The following is a 16,944-nucleotide window of genomic DNA, read 5'->3' as shown; positions in this document are numbered from 1 at the left end:
CTTGCACACTTTAAGACTCCCTCCTTGAACCATCCCCATTCCTCCTCCACACCCATCTCTGCTCTATCCTTTACTCCCTCCCACTCCTCCTTCAGCTTCTTTTCGTACTCCTTCTCCTTTTCCTTTTCATTCAAGGAGTTCACTCTAAGAACCTCCCTACCTTTTGTCCCTTTCCTCCTTCTCCATCTATCCTCCACTCTCAGCTTACCTTCCACCAAAAAATGATCTGATATTCCCCCACCCTCTCCCCTTAGCACATGTACATCCTTAACTCTTCCTATCATAATCCTATTTACCACTACATAATCCATTAGCGCTCTATCTACCACCCTTCCCTCCACCACCCTCTCCCATGTGTACTTATGCTTGACTTTCTTCCGAAACACTGTATTTGCTATCATCAACTCTCTTTCTAGACACATTTCCACCATCAACTCTCCACTACGATTCTTTCCTGGAACTCCACATTTCCCAACCACTCCATCGATTGGACCATTTCCCACCCTAGCATTAAGGTCTCCCAGTACTATTACATTGACATTTCTTCCTAAACCCTCTATGCACTCATTTAAATCTATCCAAAAGGCCTCCCTTTCTTCCATGTTCTTCTCACTGCCCGGCCCATATGCACTTACAAAGACCCACATCTCCTTTCCCAGTTTCACCTTCATCCACATTATCCTTGAGGAAACCTCCTTCCACTCCACTACCCCTTTACCTATCTCCTCACTTACTAGAATAGCCACCCCTTCCCTCCCTCGCCCTCTCTTCACTCCTGATAACCTCCCACTTACACTCCCAAACTTACACTCACCCTTCCCTTTCAACTTAGTTTCACTCAAAGCCAACACATCCAACTTTCTTCTCACAAACATACTACCTATCTCTTCCCTTTTACTCTCATCTGTACCACATCCACGCACATTAAAAGACCCAAACCTTAGGGTGCTGGCCCGAGGCCCTCCAGCACCCCTTATGCCTTTCCTTTGATTTTTAGGAATTTGCCCCTTGGGGCTACAGGGAGAAGGATGCCTAGTCCCTCTCCCCGTCCCTTTCTTCTCGCCTCTTACGATCCAAGTGGGAAGACTTGGTGGCAGTATTCTTTTCCCCCACCACAGGGAAATTCCCCCAATCAGAAAGAGAATACTCAGAGAAATGGTACAGGACAGCAACAAGGGGTTGGGGGACAGCATAACGGAGGGACAGTCGTAGTAATAAAAGTGTCATCATTTCTCTATGAACAGAATTTCTTCTATCATAGACAAAATGATGTGTGGCTCTGGTCCGTAGGGGCGCCCCATATAGACCCTAAAGTATCGACTGCATGCTACTTTGCCACAATAACAAGCAACCAATACCCCAGACGAGTAATATATATATATATATATATATATATATATATATATATATATACATATATAAATATATGTATATATATATATGTATATATATATCAGTTTTTTGACTCATAAATGGGAACAAGATTAATTTCATAACTTTTTACATTGCCTGCAGCTGTTGCCCAGCCATGGTAGAGAGGTGTTATTTTCTACTAAAGTTCTATTCTTTACTTGTCTAACAATTTATTAGCAACAATTTATTATGCTTATTTAAATGTTAGCTTAAGTCTCCCAGATGACTAGGAAATTTAGAGGTTTTACAGAGCAAGTTTACAAGCTCAACACAGACCAATAAGGGAATGTAATGGTGAAATAGTGTTAGCATACCAGCTTTGGCTGTCAGGCCCGGCTGTGGAAGAATAATGCCTTATTACATTGCTTTTGACCAAATCAATATAACTGGGGGCAAGGGAACCCTTCATCCTCAAAGTGCTGAGATGGAAGGGGTAGTTGAGTGAGATTTATTAATTTATAGTCACTCTCTTTACAAGTTGGAAAGAGACTTTTATATGTATATCAAAATACTTTATGTTCATGTGTACTTCTATGGCATATACAAATTGTGGTAATTACACAGTTCACAGCTTTATCAATTATCACAGCTTGGCTCATCAAAAGAGATTCCATAATCTGAGGTGGGTAAATAATTTAACTGTAAAACTTACTTTTGCAAAATTGTGTCCTGGAAGTGAAGCTGTCTAAGGGCATCCTCATCAGCTACCAAAGTTTGCTCTCCATCTTCAAATTTACTAGGCCCATCCTGTCCTGAATGTGAAAAGACGAACTGCTGCATTTCCATGACAGGTTCTCTTTCCCGGTTGCCCTGAATATTAGAACCTAACAATTCTGCACAACTAATACTTTTATCCTCTTTATCCAGCATTCTCTGAGTCCCTAGATCTTCTTCACAATAAGTAACTGCATAAGTATGAGGTGGACAACTCCTGCTACTATGCTGGATGTGCAGAACTGCATGATTTTTGACAACAGAATTTGCCAAAGAAGGGTCAGGATGAATTGTAACTCCTGTTAATACCTGCTTCTTAAGTGGACTGCCTGTGTAAACTGTGGTGGACACCTGCTCAGAGTGCAACTTATCAATTGATTTTCTTTCCTTTTGATTTTCAAGACCCTGAGATAAAAACCTCCCCTCACCATTCTTTGTAATTTTTATTTTGTTTTGACTTTTTCCTTTCCTCCGTCTTGTAGCATCTCCATTATTTCTCATTCTATTCTTTTTCTTCTCCTCTCCATTCATTTTTACTTTACTACCATCCTGTGGCATCCCAGAAGACAAAAGTCTGTGATGCTTTTGACAAGTTGTTCCAGCCTTATTCTTTTCTACTTTGGATGGAGATAGTGAAGGTTGAACATGGCTATGAAGTAAAGAACTGCAACGAGTTACTGAGTGATGACCTGCCTTCTCTAAATTCTTCTCTGAGGGTACACCAAGCCAACTATGCAGGAAAATGGGGTTTGGTCTCACATTTTCACGATTAAAGCTACTTTGTTTTAGTGGATAGCTTGTACTTTCTCCACCTAGTTGACTATACTCCCCTTTATGGAGACATGGCTCTAAAATCCCTTTCTTTTTGTCTTCTAATAAATTTAATCCCTGTCTTAAATTGAATTTGGTTAGCATCTCAGTTTTCTTTAATTTTTCATGTTTTTCACCAGCAAGCCTCTGGATTTGCTTCTTTTTTACTTCTCCAGGCTTTATCACTGCTCTGCTTTCAATATCTTCAACCATTTGCTGTAAAATCAAGATAAAAAAGTTTAAGTAAAATGTTTTCATACATACATATACCAAGGGCTTTTTCCCCCTACACAGGGGGTAGAAAAAAAGAAAAAGGCATAGAAACCACTCCCACCCATTCCATTTCCTATATATTCCACTCCCCTCTACCCTCCTCCCTCCCTCTTATCTTGGCACCTCCTGGATGACGGGTCATCCCTGCATCCTGTCCACTGTCCTGGGTCAGAAGCAGTGACGCAAGACGCAGCACATCCACAGCAAGGCCGCTTCATAAATTCGGCGACCCCCCTCTCTGTCCCCTCATGCAGAAAAGGAGAAAACGGGGAGAAATCCATTCGGACTGCATAATTTTTTTTTTTTTACACACTTCCTCACCCCCCATCCCCCACCCACTCCCCCTCAGGCATCACAGAATCATCTATACACAACCTCTCTCCATTCACCCCTGTTTTCTGTCCTCTTCCGTCCTTCCTCCACAGACATTCCTCTCTTTTGTAATGCCCCTTTCACCCCATCCATCCATCCCATCCTAGGACGCCCCCTCATATTCACTCCTTCCATCTCCGCCTTCCACACCTCTTTTACTAATCTTTCTTCACTCATTCTTTCCATGTGTCCAAACCATCCCAATACTCTTTCATCAACCCTATTTCCCAGTTCCCTTTCCACCCCTGTTCTCCTCACCTCCTCATTTTACACTCTATCCTAGTAACCCCTATCATACTTCTCAGACATTTCATCTCAAACACATTCAAACTCCTCTCTTCCTCTCTCATGTTCCATGTTTCTGCCCCGTACAATGCTGTTGGCACAATCACTCCTTCATATAACCTCCTCTTAGCATCCATTCCCAGATGTCTATTTCTCATTACACTTTTCAATCCACCAAGGCATTTACTCACTTCTCTCAATCTACATTCTACCTCCACCCACACTCCTCCCCTCCTTGCCACATTCGCACCCAAGCATCCAAAACTATCCACTTCCTCCAGTCTCTCACCCCTAACGTTCACTTCCAGCTTGCTGCCACTCTCTCCCCTTGTACATCTCATCACCCCACCCTTACCCACATTTACATCCAGCTTCCCTCTTTCACACACCTTCTCAAACTCTGTCACCAACTTCCTCAATCCCTCCTCTGATCCTGTCACAAGCACAGTGTTGTCAGCAAACAACAACTGGCTCACCTCCCAATTTTCTCCATTTTTTAATCATCTCCAATCCCTGACCCACTACCCTTGCATTCACCTCTCGCACCACCCCATCCATGTAAAGATTGAACAGCCAGGGCAATACAACACATCCCCGATGAAGTCCCACCTCTCTATTTCTAATCCTAACACAAGCTTTACTACTCTCATAAAAACTCTTGACTGCTCTTAACAGTTTTCCTCTTATCCTATATATCTGCAGTACCTCCCACAGTGCCTTCCTGTCTACCCTGTCATAAGCCTCTTCCAGATCCATAAAAGCCCAAAAAAACATCCTTACCTTTTCCTATAGCCCTCTCACACATCTGTCTTACCACAAAAATCTGATCCACACAACCCCCACATGTCTCAAACCCACACTGTTCCTCACCAATTACTCCCTCTGTTCCTCTCCCAATCCTCTCAATCAAGACCCTCCCATAAGCTTCCCAATTACACTCCCATATTCAAAAAAGGTGACAAAAAGAAACCAAATAACTAAAGTCCTATAAGTTTGACTTCAATCATAGGAAAAATAATGGAAACTATCATCAGAGATGCTATTGAACATCATTTAGAAAGTAACCGTTTGATAAATGATAGCCAGCATGGTTTCAGACGGAAATGTTCTTGCGTGACTAATTTACTCGAATTCTAAAACACAGTTATCTCGAATTATGACAAAAGAAACAATATAGATTTAATATATCTAGACTTTGCAAAAGCTTTTGATACCGTCCCACACAAAAGACTACTTACTAAATTAGGTTTGCACGGAATAAGTGGTAGCCTATTAAATTGGACTAGTAATTGGTTGAATGATCAAAAACAGAGTTGTTTTATATGGAAAAACTTCTAGATGGAAAAATGTTACAAGTGGAGTTCCTCAGGGTTCTGTTCTTGGGCCACTTCTATTCATAGTATATATAAATGATATAGACCATGGACTAAAATCTACTGTTTCCAAATTTGCTGATGATACAAAATTGTGCGGAATGACAAATGATCACTTAAACCAATTAGGTATTCAAGAAGATTTAGATAAATTACAGCAATGGTCTGAAAAGTGGCTGATGAAATTTAACACAAGTAAATGCAAGGTTGCACATAGGTAAAACTAACAGTAAGTACGATTACAAGATTCTAGGACTGACTGCACGATCTTTTGATTTCAAAAGTCCATCACTCATTAACAAGCTATATAAATCGGTAGTTTGTCCACATTTGGAATATGCTGTTTCCGTATGGTCACCGAATCTCATTAAAGACATTGACAGACTGGAAAAACTACAATGGCGAGCCACAAAACTGATTCCAAATATCAAAAATAAATCACACGATAATCGACTAAAACATATGAATCTGTTTTCCCTAAAAAAGCATAGACTCAGAGGTGACTTGATACAGGTCTTTTAAATTCTAAAGGGAATTGACAACATCAAAAGTGACAAAATTTTCACATTGAATGAGGATCAGACAAGAAACAATGGTCTCAACTGCTCAAAAATAGATTCAATTTAGAAGTAGGTAGAAACAACTTTACCAACCATGTAGTTAATGAATGGAATAAACTTCCTGCACAGGTAGTGCAATGTAGTTCAGTTCAAAGCTTTAAGAATGATTTAGATAAACACCTAAGCAAGATGCTGTAATGATTATAATTTATTTTATTTGTTTTTGTTTTGTTATCAGTTGTCTGTTTGATTTTCATTATTAGTTATATGTCAATTTATCATTATTCACTATATACCTGTTTGTTTATTATTTAACTACGAGTATACCTATGCATTTATTCATGTATTTTGTTATTTACATTATTAAATTTATTAATTTACCGTATTTTCCGGCTTAATATGCGCATCGGGTTATAATGCCCACCCATACACTTCGTTATCTCAGTACACAGATAGCGCGCGCCGACGTATAACGCGCATGCCCGATCGCATTTGTCTATAACGCAGTTTTACCTCGGTATTCATATCATGTGAACAAGGTTACATGGAGAAGTATTTTTCATTGGCTAGAGCCACTGCTGGGAAATCTGTTGATTTGTCACTAAATTAAGTGTCAGTTTAGGCATCAATCAGGACACCACTAAGAAAAAGTCGGAACTACATGTACCGGTATATGACTCATGTTGTGCGTTGGTCCCTTATTACTTTGTAGCTTAAATAGTTTGTAGGAAATATGATCTAAAAAAAGTTTATTGAAAGTAAAATATACAGAAAAATTTCGGGATTTTTACAGAAAATGTTCATTTTATATCTTGAGGAAATAATTCGTCTTTACCATTTTTTATTTAATACTGAAACTACAGACTGTTTCGTTTTAGCTTTGAACCTGCAATGACAGTGGTGAAATAGGACAGTCTCTCATCGAGGTGACGTTTAGTTAATATAACTCCCGAAAGAGGGTGTTGTAGTCAGGTGTTTGACACGAGTTTATGAACGGCCGCAACGGAATTTGTACTATACCTAAAGTGAAGCAACAAAGCCAACATAAAAATTCAAACTAAGATGCTGTGAACATGGGCAAATATCATGAATATTGATCATGTTTCATGGTGTTTAGGCCTATTTAAACATGAAAAATAAGATTCGATAGATACCTACCTATACCAAATATTTATATACGGTAGCCCATGCTGGCGAATTCTTTCATGTCACCATGGCTGTTCTTCTTGTTCTCACGGAACGTCACGGAGAAGTGTGCCGTCCCGACTTTTTGACGGCCAACATCGTCACGTTGTTGTGAAAAAAATTACACACAGCCGCAGAATTTTTATCGTAGGCCGTAGATAATGCGCACCACCGGATAACGCGCACCCCTCATTTTTAGGCCCTTCCAACGGAAAAAAGTCGCGCACTATACGGCGGATAATACGGTATTATTATTATGATTATTATACTTTTTATTTATTAATTTATTATCATTATGATTTTTTTTTGCATCCGACCTAGATATGGACCAAAAGGTCTCCTGTCAGCATGCTCCGCCTTTGTAATCCTTTGTAATCCCTCCAAAACCACTACACTCACACTTGTCCCCCCTTTCCCTTGTAAAGCAGAACTATACAGGCACTTCTCCAGTCCTCCGGCACTCTACCCCCTCCTAAACAAACACTAAACAACCTCACCAGCCAGTCCACCATAACTGTACCTCCTTTCTTCAGACACTCTGCATGGCATCCATCTAGACCAGGTGCCTTACCCGCTCTCATCATCTTAACAGCTACTTTCACTTCACCCTTCCCCATTTCTCCTCCATTTTTCTCACTCATCTCTCATTTTCTTAGCACTTCCTACTGCAACTACCTTTCCCTCCCTATCCTCCTTCACATTTAGCAACTCCCTAAAATACTCTCCCCACCTTCCTCTCACTGCCTTCTCTTCCATCTGCACCTTTTACCTTTTCTTCTCTACTGGATTCACCTCCTTTTTCTCTTTTAATTTCCTTCCAAAACATCTTTTTATTGCTTTCAATATTTTCTGTCATACTCTTACCCCATTTCACATCTGCTCTCCTCTTTGTTTCCTTTATCTTATGCTTAACTTCCCTTCTCTTTACTTTATACCTCTCATACGATTCCCTCGTCCTAATTTACAGCCAATCTATGAATGCCTGCTTCTTCTCTTCTACACATTTCTTTGTTCCTCATCCCACCACTCACTACCCTTCCTTCTATTTCCTCCCGCCCTCCTTGTTCCACACACCATCTTTGCACACCTCATGACTCCCTCCTTGAACCATCCCCATTCCTCCACTCCTAGTTCTACTCTATCCTTTACTCCCTCCCACTCCTCTTTCAGCTTCTTCATATACTCACTCTCCTTTTTTCCTCATTTAAGCAGTTCACTCTAAGTACCTCCATACCTTCTTCCCTCTTCCTCTTTCTCCATCTATTCTCCACTCTCATTTTACCTTCCATCAGAAAATTATCTGATATTCCCCCACTCTCTCCCCTTAGAACATGTACATCCTTAACTCTTCCTACCATACTCCTGGTCACCACTATATAGTCCATTAACACTCTATCTGCCACCCTTCCATCCACTACCCTCTCCCATGTGTACTTATGCTTGACTTTCTTCCTAAACACTGTATTTGCTATCATCAACTCTTTTTCAAGACACATCTCCACTATCATTTCTCCACTATGATTTTTACCTGGAACTCCAAACTTTCCAATCACTCTGTCTATTGGTTCATTTCCTACCCTAGCATTAAGGTCTCCCAATACAATTACATTGACATTTCTCCCTAATCCCTCTATGCACTCATTTCTATCTACCCAAAAAGCCTCCATTTCCTCTACGCTCTTCTCACTACCAGGTCCATACACACTTACAAAAATCCACATCTCCCTTCAGAGCTTCACCTTCATCCACATCAACCTTGATGAAACCTCCTCCCCTCTTCACTCCTGAGTACCTCCCAGCTACACTCCCAAACTCACAGTTGCCCTTTCCTTTCATTTTAGTTTCATTCAAAGCCAGCACATCCATCTTTCTTCTCACAAACATACTGCCTATCTATTCCCTTTTATTCTCATCTGTACCACATCCACACACATTAAAAGACCCAAACCTTAGGGCACTGGTTGGAAAACTCCCAGACCCTCTTATGCCTTTTCTTCTTCTTCTTTTTTTTTTTTTTTTTTTTTTTTTCTTTTTTTTTAATCCCATCCCTGCCCCGTTTTTTGTTGCCTTTTATGACTCAAGTGGAAAGACTTGGTGGTGGCATTCTCTTCCCCAACCACAGGGTCAGCGAAAACAGGAAATGAATATTCAGAGAAATGGTACAGGACAGCAACAAGGGGTTGGGGGACAGCATAACGGAGGGACAGTCGTAGTATAAAAGTGTCATCATTTCTCTATGCACAGAGTTTTCCTCTATCACAGACAAAATGATGTGTGGCTCTGGTCTGTAGGGGCGCCCCATATAGACCCTAAAGTATCAACTGCATGCTACTTTGCCACAATAACATGCAGGCAATACCCCAGACGGTTTCTCTAAATTGAGGTGCACCAGTCTGTTGCACCAGTTCTTTCTTGCATGAGACTTGTAGCCCCAAGGAGTCTAGCCATAGACTCTACATTGGCCCACAGGAAAAAGAGTATGTAGAGTTGACTGGGTTGTAACACAAGTGTAGGGTTGTGTCAGATATGTTTTGTCTTTTGTATGACAACTGCATCTTAGACTAGTGGTTTCTGTTACCTGGCCAATTCTACTGTACTGGGATAGTGACTGCAGAGTTATATGCAGTACTCCTTGTGTTTGGTGACAACTTTCCACTCATAAAGGAATGCTGAGTAATCTTTTAACCTCTTCAGTACGGTTCAAAAACTCGCGGGCAGCATTAGCTCACATCATAAAATATAGTCACCGCTTATATCGATTGTTCTCTCTTTCACCCGTGAATTTTGATAACCATAGAAAATGTGATGAAGACAGTTTAGAGAGTATGTCATTACGCAGGGGCAAGTACAATAAATATAATCAAGACGCCGATACGGCAGCCTCGTGTATCCACTTGCTCCTCATGCCGCCTTTCTGTTACTCTTTTCAAGTCTCTCCTGTACCACTCCTAAGACACACCTTTTTTTTAGACTCCTGTGGTGGTGCATGCAATAAAAAAAAAAAGATGACTACATGGGGCAATGTGAAGGGTCTGAGGATCCCTTCTGTATTTTTCTCACATACACAGGAGAAATAAGGAAGGATGAGGTGAAGGCAGTTGTAAAGATGATGAAAGCAGGTAAGGCACCTGGTCTGGATGGATGCCATGCAGAATGTCTGAAAAAGGGAGGTTCAGTGATGGTGGACTGGTTGGTGAGGTTATTTAATGTTTGCTGGAGAGAGGGTAGAGTACCGGAGGACTGGAGAAGTGCCTGTATAGTTCCTCTTTACAAGGGAAAAGGGGACAAGTGTGAATGTAGTAGTTTCAGAGGGATTAGCCTGTTAAGTGTAGTAGGGAAGGCTTAAGGGAGGATCTTAATTGAGAGGATTAGGAGAGGAACAGAAGGAGTAATTGGTGAGGAACAGTGTGGATTTAGGACAGGTAGAGGTTGTGTGGATCAGATCTTTGTGGTAAGACAGATATGTGAGAAAGCTATAGGAAAGGGGAAGGATGTTTTTTGGGCTTTTATGGATCTGGAAAAAGGGGGTGGGGTAGTATGTGTGAGTAAATTTTGACACAGCCCGAAGGGATTTCTCCCCATCCTCTCCTTATATGCAAGGGGGGACGGAGAGGGGGGGTCGCCGATTAAATGAAGCGGCCTTGCTGTGGATGTGCTGTGTCTTGCGACACTGCTTCTGACCCAGGGCGGTGGGCAGGGTGCAGGGATGACCCGTCATCCAGGAGGTGCTCAGATGAGAGGGAGGGTGGGAGGGGTGTGGAGTGTATTTAGGTATGAAATGGGTGGGAGTGTTTTTATGCCTTTCCCTTTTTGGCTACCTCCCTTGGAAGGGGGAAAAAGCCTTGGTATATGTATGTGTATGTACACAGTTATGGCATACTTTCACTTGGTCACCCCCAAACAGGTGGGTAAAGGGTATGTATGTGTTTCCCTAATTATAGTACAAGGTGCAGCAGAACCGATTGAGCAGTTAGGAGTCAATGCTCGGGGGGGGGAAGAGGGGAGAGGAAGGTGCACGTGGTTTTGCTCTGCTCCATAGACATCCCCATTTCATTAGCCAACATGGTATGGATGGGTGCACATTGCAGCTTTGTCATGTGTGCGTATTTTGAGAACAACCAATCTGTGACTGCAACCCAAAGAGCTTTATGGCAACAGTTCAACATTCCATGCAACAATGCCTTTCCTCAGGCAAACACAATTCGGTCTAGGGATAGACAGTTGGAGGCAACAAATATAAAGTAGAAATGGCTGAAATTATGAACAAACATTTCAAATCAGTACAGTATTCAAATTGAAAGTTCAGAAAGCTGTGAGGAAATACAGACAGAAAGATACCCCCCAATGAAAGAAATAACTGTGAAACAGAAGGAAATCAGAGACCAACAAAAACATCTTGATGTCAGAAAATCACACGGTCTGGATGAAATTGCAAATTGCATATTAAAAGAATGCATGGCGGACAAATATACATCATAATTAAATACTCATTCAAAGAAGGAAAAGTACCACAGGACTGGAGAAATGCAAATATTGTATCAATATATAAAGGAAGGAACAAGGAAAATCCAACTAACTACAGACTGGTCTCCCTTACAAGCACAATAGCAAAAATATGTGAAAAAGTTATCAAAAGTAGATGGGTTAAACATCTGGAAGAAAAAAATATACTGAATCATAAACAATTTAGAGTTAGACAAGGATGATCATGTACAATAAACTTGATCTGCTTCTACTCGAGACTAATAGAAATAATACAAGAAAGGGATGGACGGGCGGACTGTCCTTTTCTAGATCTAAACATACAGGGATTGGAGATGGTTAAAGAAAATGGAGAAAAGTGGGAGGTAAGCCAGCTGTTGTTTGCAGACAACACTGCACTTGTGGCAGGATCAGAGGAGGGATTGAGGAAGTTGGTGACAGAGTTTGGGAGAGTGTGTGATAGAAGAAAGCTGGAGATAAATGTGGATAAATGTAAGGTGATGAGATGTACAAGGGGTGAAAGTGGCAGCAGACTGGAAGTGAGCATTAAGGGAGAGCGACTGGAGGAAGTGGATAGTTTTAGATATTTGGGTGCAAATGTGGCAGGAAAAGGTGAAGTGTAGAATGTAGATTGAGAGAAGCAAGTAAATGACTTGGTGGATTAAAAAGTGTAATGAGGAATAGACATTTGGGAATGGATGCTGAGAGGAGACTATATGAAGGAGTGATTGTGCCAACAGCACTGTATGGGGCAGAAACATGGAACATAAGAGAGGAAGAGAGAAGGAGTTTGAATGTGTTTGAGATAAGGTGTCTGAGAAGTATGATGGGGGTTACTAGGCTAGATAGAGTGAGAAATGTGGAGGTGAGGAGGAAAACAGGGGTGGAAAGGGAGTTGGGAGATAGGGTTGATGAAAGAGTATTAGGATGGTTTGGACACATGGAAAGAATGAGTGAAGAAAGACTAGTAAAAGAGGTATGGAAGGAAGATGTGGAGGAGTGAACATGAGGGCACATCCTAGGATGAGGTAGATGGATGGGGTGAAGGGGGCTTTGGGGAAGAGGGGAATGTCTGTTGAGGAAGGACGGGAGAGGACAGAAGACAGGGATGAATGGAGAATGGTTGCATATGGATGATGTTGTGATGCATGAGGTGGAATGGGCAGGGTGAGGGGGGGGGGTGAGGTAGTATGTGTGAGCAAAATTTGACGCAGCCCGAAGGAATTTCTCCCCGTCTTCTCCTTTTATGCATGGGGGGACAGAGAGGGGGGGTCGCCGATTTAATGAAGCAGCCTTGCTGTGGATGTGCTGCGTCTTGCGACACTGCTTCTGACCCAGGGCAGTGGACAAGGTCCAGGGATGACCCATCATCAAGGAGGTGCTAAGATAAGAGGGAGGGTGGAGGGGTGTGGAGTGTTTTCAGGGATGGAATGGGTGGGAATGATTTTATGCCTTTTCCTTTTTGGCTACCTCCCTTGTAAGGGGGAAAAAGCCTTGGTATATGTATGTATATGTAGAAGTTTAGCTTAGTATAACAATGTTTGATGTTACAAATTGGTTTCCACCTTTGTTTTGCTAGTCATTGTATGGTATATGTCTCACGTAGGGTCCGAGAACAGTTATGATCTGACCATAATACAAGCCTGGTGAATCAGGGCACCAGGCAACAAGGTAATTGGACTTTTTCCTTGTTCTCCTTGTTGTTTTACTTATACGAGTACTGGTCCCCTGTACCCTACTTCTGGTGCTTCAGGTTATAATGTACTACTTCCTAGTGCTCATACTAATTGCCCATTCCGTCCTGAGATCCAGGTAAAATTTTAGAATTAATTAATAGGTGACCCTAGCTGCAATGTAGCATTCACTATAACATGTTGATACAGCTGTAGAATAATGTAGTATATCATTAATGGTACTACTCAGATATGCTACTCACTCATACTGTTTTGTTACCATTTAACATTATTTTCTTGTTCCTTTGCTTAACCCCTTCACTATGGGCCAAAATCTCGCGGGCAGCATTAGCTGCCAGACGTGTGATGTTGCGTCATAATACTTGCATTATAAAAAATAAAGTTAACGCTGTATTGCTCGTTCTCTTTCACCCGTGAATTTTGATAACCATAGAAAATATGATAAAGCCAGTTTACAGAGTATGGGGGTCATGCAGGTACAACTACAATATATATAATCAAGACGCCGACATCGGCATCCTATCGTACCCACTTGCTCCTCATGACGCCTACGTAGGCGTCATCGTATCGAAGGGGTTAATACTATGTTCCTTATTGTGATGGTGCTCAATTTTTGGTTTCAATATCCAATGTGTTACAAACATTTTAGTAATATTAGCAAAACTATAACAATGTTTATGTGTCATATGTGTACTGACTGGTATTACTCATGATTGTCTCTGGTCCCCTTAACCCCCTATGTATGTTGTCTGTGTAACTTAGTGTAGAATAACAATCTAATGAGGACCACAATGGAAATAAGCGTACATGCTTTTTTGTGTTATCCTTGGCAATTTGCAATTATCATTATTATCACAACAAAAGCAAGAAAAAGTATACATAAAGAACTGGTACAACAAAAAATGTAGTGAAGCTAAGGATAAAAGAGACAAAGCCTGGAAAAAATTGAAAAAAGACAAAAAAATGAGCAAATGGCAAACATACATCAAACTAAGAAATTATGTAAAAATACGCAGAGATGAAAAGAGAAACTATGAAAAAGAAATAATAGAAAAATGCAAGGAACAACCTAAACTACTTTACAGATATGTGAATGGTAAACTAAAAAAACAACAAGAAATAGAAAAGCTGCACCAGGGAAGTTATGAATATACAGAAGAACAAGAAATGGCAGAAATTATGAGCAATCATTTTAAATCGGTATTCACAACTGAGAACTCACCTAACTGTGAGCGAATAGAGACAGAAATCCCCCCAATGAAGGAAATAACTGTAACAAAGAAGGAAATCAGTGACCAAATAAAAAACCTTGATGTCAGAAAATCGCATGGTCCAGATGGAATTGCAAAATGGATACTGAATGAATGTATACAGGAGTTAACGGATAAAATATACAATATAATAAAATGCTCGCTCAAAGAAGGAAAGGTACCACAAGACTGGAAAAATGCAAATATTGTACCAATATATAAAGGAGGAAACAAGGAAAATCCAACTAACTACATACTGGTTTCCTTATCAAGCACAGTAGCAAAAATATGTGAAAAAGTGATCAAAAGTAGATGGGTTAAACATCTGGAAGAAAAAACTATACTGAATCCAAATCAATTTTGATTTAGACAAGGAAGATCATGTTCAACAAACCTGATCTGCTTCTATTTGAGATTAATAGAAATAATACAAGAAAGGGATGGATGGGCAGACTGTGCCTATCTAGACCTACAAAAAACATTTGATAAGGTACCACACAAGAAATTAATAAGAAAAATTGAATCAATAGGTGGCATCGGAGGTGAATTATTGGAATGGATGGAAGACTTCCTGACTGGGAGAAAAATGAGGATAGTAACTAAGACAAATACTCAAAATGGGAAGAAATGAATAGTGGTGTCCCGCAAGGGTCGGTGCCAGCTCCAATCATGTTTGCCATATATACAAACAACATGGATGAGGGAGTGGAGTGTTATATGAATTTCTTTGCAGATTATGCAAAAATACTAAAGAAAGTAAGAACAGAAGAGAATTGTGACTCATTACAATCAGACCTGGACAAAATCTGGAAATGGACTCAAAAATGGGAAGTGAACTTCAAGATAAACAAGAAATAGTAAAACAGCACCAACGGAATAATGAATACATAGGTGTAGAAATGACTGAAATTATGAACAAACATTTTAAAGCTGTACTCACAATTGAAAGTACACAAAATTGGGAGGACATACAGAGAGAAAGATCCCTCCACTGAAAGAAATAACTGTGACACAGAAGGAAATTAGAGACCAAATAAAAAACCTTGATGTCAGAAAATCACACAGTCTGGATGGAATTGCAAATTGGATATTAAAAGAAAGGGTTGATGAAAGAGAATTGGGATGGTTTGGACACATGGAACGAATGAGTGAAGAAAGATCAGTAAAAGAGGTGTGGAAGGCAGAGGTGGAAGGAGTGAATATGAGGGGGCGTCCTAGGAGGAGATGGATGTATGGGGTAAAAGTGGCATTGGGAAAGAGGGGAATGTCTGTTAAGGAAGGATGGGAGAGGGCAAAAGATAAGGGTGAATGGAGAATGGTTGTATATGGATGATGCTGTGATGCATGAGGGAGAGTGGGTGGGGGATGGGGAGAGAGGGAGTATATATGAGAAATAAATTGACACAGCCCGAAGGGATTCCTCCACGTTTTCTCCTTTTCTGCATGAGGGGATGGAGAGGGGGGTTCGCTTATTTAATGAAGTGGCCTTCCTGTGGGTGTGCTGTGTCTTGTGGCACTGCTTCTGAACCAGGGCAGTGGACAAGATGCAGGGATGACCAGTCATTTAGGTGCCAAGATAAGAGGGAGGGAAGAGGGTAGAGGGGAGTGGAGTATGTAGGGGATGGAATGGGTGGAAGTGGTTTCTATGCCTTTGATTTTTTGGCTACCTCTCTTGCAAGGCAAAGAGGAGAGCAGATGTGAAATGGGGTAAGAGTACGACAGAAAATTTTGAAAGTAATAAAAAGATGTTTTGGAAAGAAATTAAGAGAGGAAGAGGAGGCGAATCAAGTAGAGAAGAAGAGGTAAAAGGTGCAGATGGAGAGATGATAATGGAAGATAAGGCAGTAAGGGGAAGATGGGCAGAATATTTTTGGGAGTTGCTAAATGTGAAGGAGGATAGGGAGGAAAAGATAGTTGCAGTGGGAAATGTTTGCTTTTACTCAAGACTAATAGAAATAATGCAAGAAAGGGACAGATGGGCAGATTGTGCTTTCCTAGATCTACAAAAAGCATTTGATAGCATACCACACAAAAATCTATTAAGAAAAATTGAATTAATAGGTGGTGTTCAAGGAAAGTTATTGGAATGGATGGAAGATGTCTTGACCAGGAGATAAATGAGGGTAGTACTTAGAGACAAATACTCGACCTGGGAAGTAATGATAATAATTAACATCATTAAGGGAATGACCATCAAATCTAATTACACAATAAAAGGGTTAAGAATAAAGGAAACTATGTGGCTAAAGGATATGAAGAACTACAGTTTTCCAGGTAGATACATAAATACTTGGAATAGCTTAGAATGTGATATGGCCCAAGCTGGAACAATGCACGAGTCAAAATATAAACATGATATTTGGAAATCAAGGATATATACAAAGTTGGAACTATACATCAATGTAAGGCTACGTATAACAAATTGGAAAGTAGATGGGACCCAATGAGTTTTTTCCTTTGCTTTATATAGAACAGAGTACAAACTTGTACTGCTGTGATGCTTTTCACTCCTGGGCAGGGACCAAACTCAGAC

At 40.6% G+C, this 16,944-nt stretch overlaps 1 protein-coding gene across 9 annotated transcripts in view; it reads right to left on the bottom strand.

The window, feature by feature from the left end:
* LOC143022159 (uncharacterized) overlaps positions 1-16,944 on the bottom strand; it is a 242,939-nt gene that overhangs the window by 114,510 nt on the left and 111,485 nt on the right. For all 9 annotated transcript variants that reach the window (XM_076180232.1, XM_076180229.1, XM_076180227.1 and 6 more), the window contains one exon: positions 2,066-3,153. In XM_076180232.1, coding sequence (XP_076036347.1) covers positions 2,066-3,153 — 1,088 coding nt within the window. The remainder of the gene's footprint in view (positions 1-2,065; positions 3,154-16,944) is intronic.

This window comes from Oratosquilla oratoria, chromosome 44, assembly GCF_046742065.1.
Source record: "Oratosquilla oratoria isolate Oo_2021 chromosome 44, ASM4674206v1, whole genome shotgun sequence".
NCBI lineage: Eukaryota > Metazoa > Arthropoda > Malacostraca > Stomatopoda > Squillidae > Oratosquilla > Oratosquilla oratoria.
The sequence above is the reverse complement of the archived record's forward strand: the minus strand, read 5'-3'. Positions and strand labels throughout refer to the sequence as shown.